The sequence below is a fragment of the Etheostoma spectabile genome, chromosome 3 (assembly GCF_008692095.1).
Source record: "Etheostoma spectabile isolate EspeVRDwgs_2016 chromosome 3, UIUC_Espe_1.0, whole genome shotgun sequence".
NCBI classification, from domain to species: domain Eukaryota; kingdom Metazoa; phylum Chordata; class Actinopteri; order Perciformes; family Percidae; genus Etheostoma; species Etheostoma spectabile.
Genome location: NC_045735.1, coordinates 11,800,162 through 11,801,999, shown reverse-complemented (window position 1 = coordinate 11,801,999; position 1,838 = coordinate 11,800,162). Strand labels below are relative to the sequence as shown.

Sequence of the window (1,838 nt, the reverse complement as noted above, 5' to 3'; positions counted from 1 at the left end):
GAAGAGGCCTCGGGGAAGACCCAGGACCAGGTGGAGAGGTTATATCTGCAACCTGGCCTGGGGGCGCCTCGGGATCCCCGAGTCGGAGTTGGTTAAAGTTTGGGGTCCCCTGTTGGAGCTGCTGTCCCCTAACCCGACCCCGGATAAGCGGACAAAGAAAGTGGATGGAATAAAAAAAATGGCAATAAAATTAAAGTAAAAGTGCAAAAAAATGTGGAAATGTATTTGAAAAATGATCGTGACTTTTTTTTCATTGTACTTGAAATAACCAAACTTTTAAGGACATGGGAAATAACCACATTTTTTTCTAAACTTTTTAAGAACTAAACAGCACTGAGCAGAGAGGGGAAATATTTAAAAGGAACAAAGAAATATCGACTTCAGAATCTGATAAAAGAAAGAAACTTAAAAGAGAGTAAAAAATCCCTGGCAATTACTGTCAACCTGATTTGCTTTGAACCTCAAACTACATGATCTCCCCTCAAAGCCACGGAATTATAAATTATACAGCCCAAAATAATAAAATGTCTTTACAAATTACAAAGCCTCATATCATCTATTCTCTAATAAAAAAGTGTGTGTGTGTGTGTGTGTGTGTGTGTGTGTGTGTGTGTGTGTGTTTCTCTGGGGGGGGGTGTTCTCGAGCTGCTACACCACAGTCTTGAAGGCCTGCAGTATCATGTTGGTTTGGTGGGTGAGCCGGTTGGCGCTGACAAACACGTTTGCCACTCTGGGAACAACCGTGAAAGAGACACAAGGACACACATGTCAATCATACAGAAAAGAAACCAGGGCAACAATATTAGGATTGATCCAGGAAACACTTTGATCTGGCTGGAATGGAGAATGTCAGGCTCCAGAGAATACAAGCCAGGATGAATGCACAGGAAATGGGTCAAGGGAATTATTCAGCAATGGTGGATTTGATAGAAGCAGGCCTGTGATCAAACGACAACCATTTACATGGTGGTGACAGTGTGTGTGTGTGTGTGTGTGTGTGTGTGTGTGTGTGTGTGTGTGTGTGTGTGTGTGTGTGTGTGTGTGTGTGTGTGTGTGTGTGATTGTTTATGCATGCTGGCATGTGCGTGTACAGCTATTAAATGTGTTGGCAGCTTTGTGTGCATATGAAAAAGGAAAAGGCTGAACAAGTGAGTGAGGAGACAGAAAAGGAAGAAAAACAGACAAACCAGAGAATAAACCTAAAACAGTGTCATACTTTCCATCTCTGAAGTAGGTTTTGAGAGTGACACTGAAGCTTTTGGAGTATTTCACAAACTCTTTCTTCTGCTGTTCCAGTGCCTAACCAATAAATAAAGACAGCCTTTCAGCTCCTCATATTTTACAGAAACTATGTTTGTGTGAATGCTTTTCTTCTTCTTCATGTATCTACTTACCCGTCTATTCTGATACTGGTATTTCCTGAAGACTGTATTAACCGTGTCTAGCAGCTCCTTGATGGCACTGGCAATGTCTCTGTGGATGATACACACAAATAAGTGAATGTTAAATTAACAACATCTCAAAATCTAGCTGTTTTTGTCAGGCAGTGATACTCTGATAACTGCAAGTTTCTTGATCCTGCTCGTTGTCTGCCTTTCTTCCCCTTTTCTCTTGAGCATTCCTCCTTTCACCTTCAACTTTTTCTCCCCTCGTATGCACTTGAAATCTGCCGTTTCATAACTATAATATTTCAGCATTCCTTTTGAATTGAATTCATTTCTAAGCCCTCCACTGGGTAAGTAACTTAAGCAGTGACTCACTAAGAGTATTGAATTCGATCAAAAATAATGGCAAAGTGGGCCAAGAAAATGAAGTGTGTGTGTGTGTGTGTGTGTGTG

The 1,838-nt window shown here is 41.2% G+C and overlaps 1 protein-coding gene across 3 annotated transcripts in view; it reads right to left on the bottom strand.

Moving 5' to 3' along the window:
- The window catches only part of pdcd10a (programmed cell death 10a), a 17,095-nt gene that overhangs the window by 8,007 nt on the left and 7,250 nt on the right, over positions 1 to 1,838 (bottom strand). For 2 of the 3 annotated variants that reach the window (XM_032511677.1, XM_032511662.1), the window contains exons 6-8: positions 1,395 to 1,473; positions 1,217 to 1,299; positions 263 to 730 (exon numbers count right to left, since the gene is read on the bottom strand). In XM_032511677.1, coding sequence (XP_032367568.1) covers positions 649 to 730; positions 1,217 to 1,299; positions 1,395 to 1,473 — 244 coding nt within the window. In that variant the 3' untranslated portion in view covers positions 263 to 648. Of the gene's footprint in view, positions 1 to 262; positions 731 to 1,216; positions 1,300 to 1,394; positions 1,474 to 1,838 lie in introns of those variants that run through there. The other variant, XM_032511668.1, reaches the window with a different exon arrangement.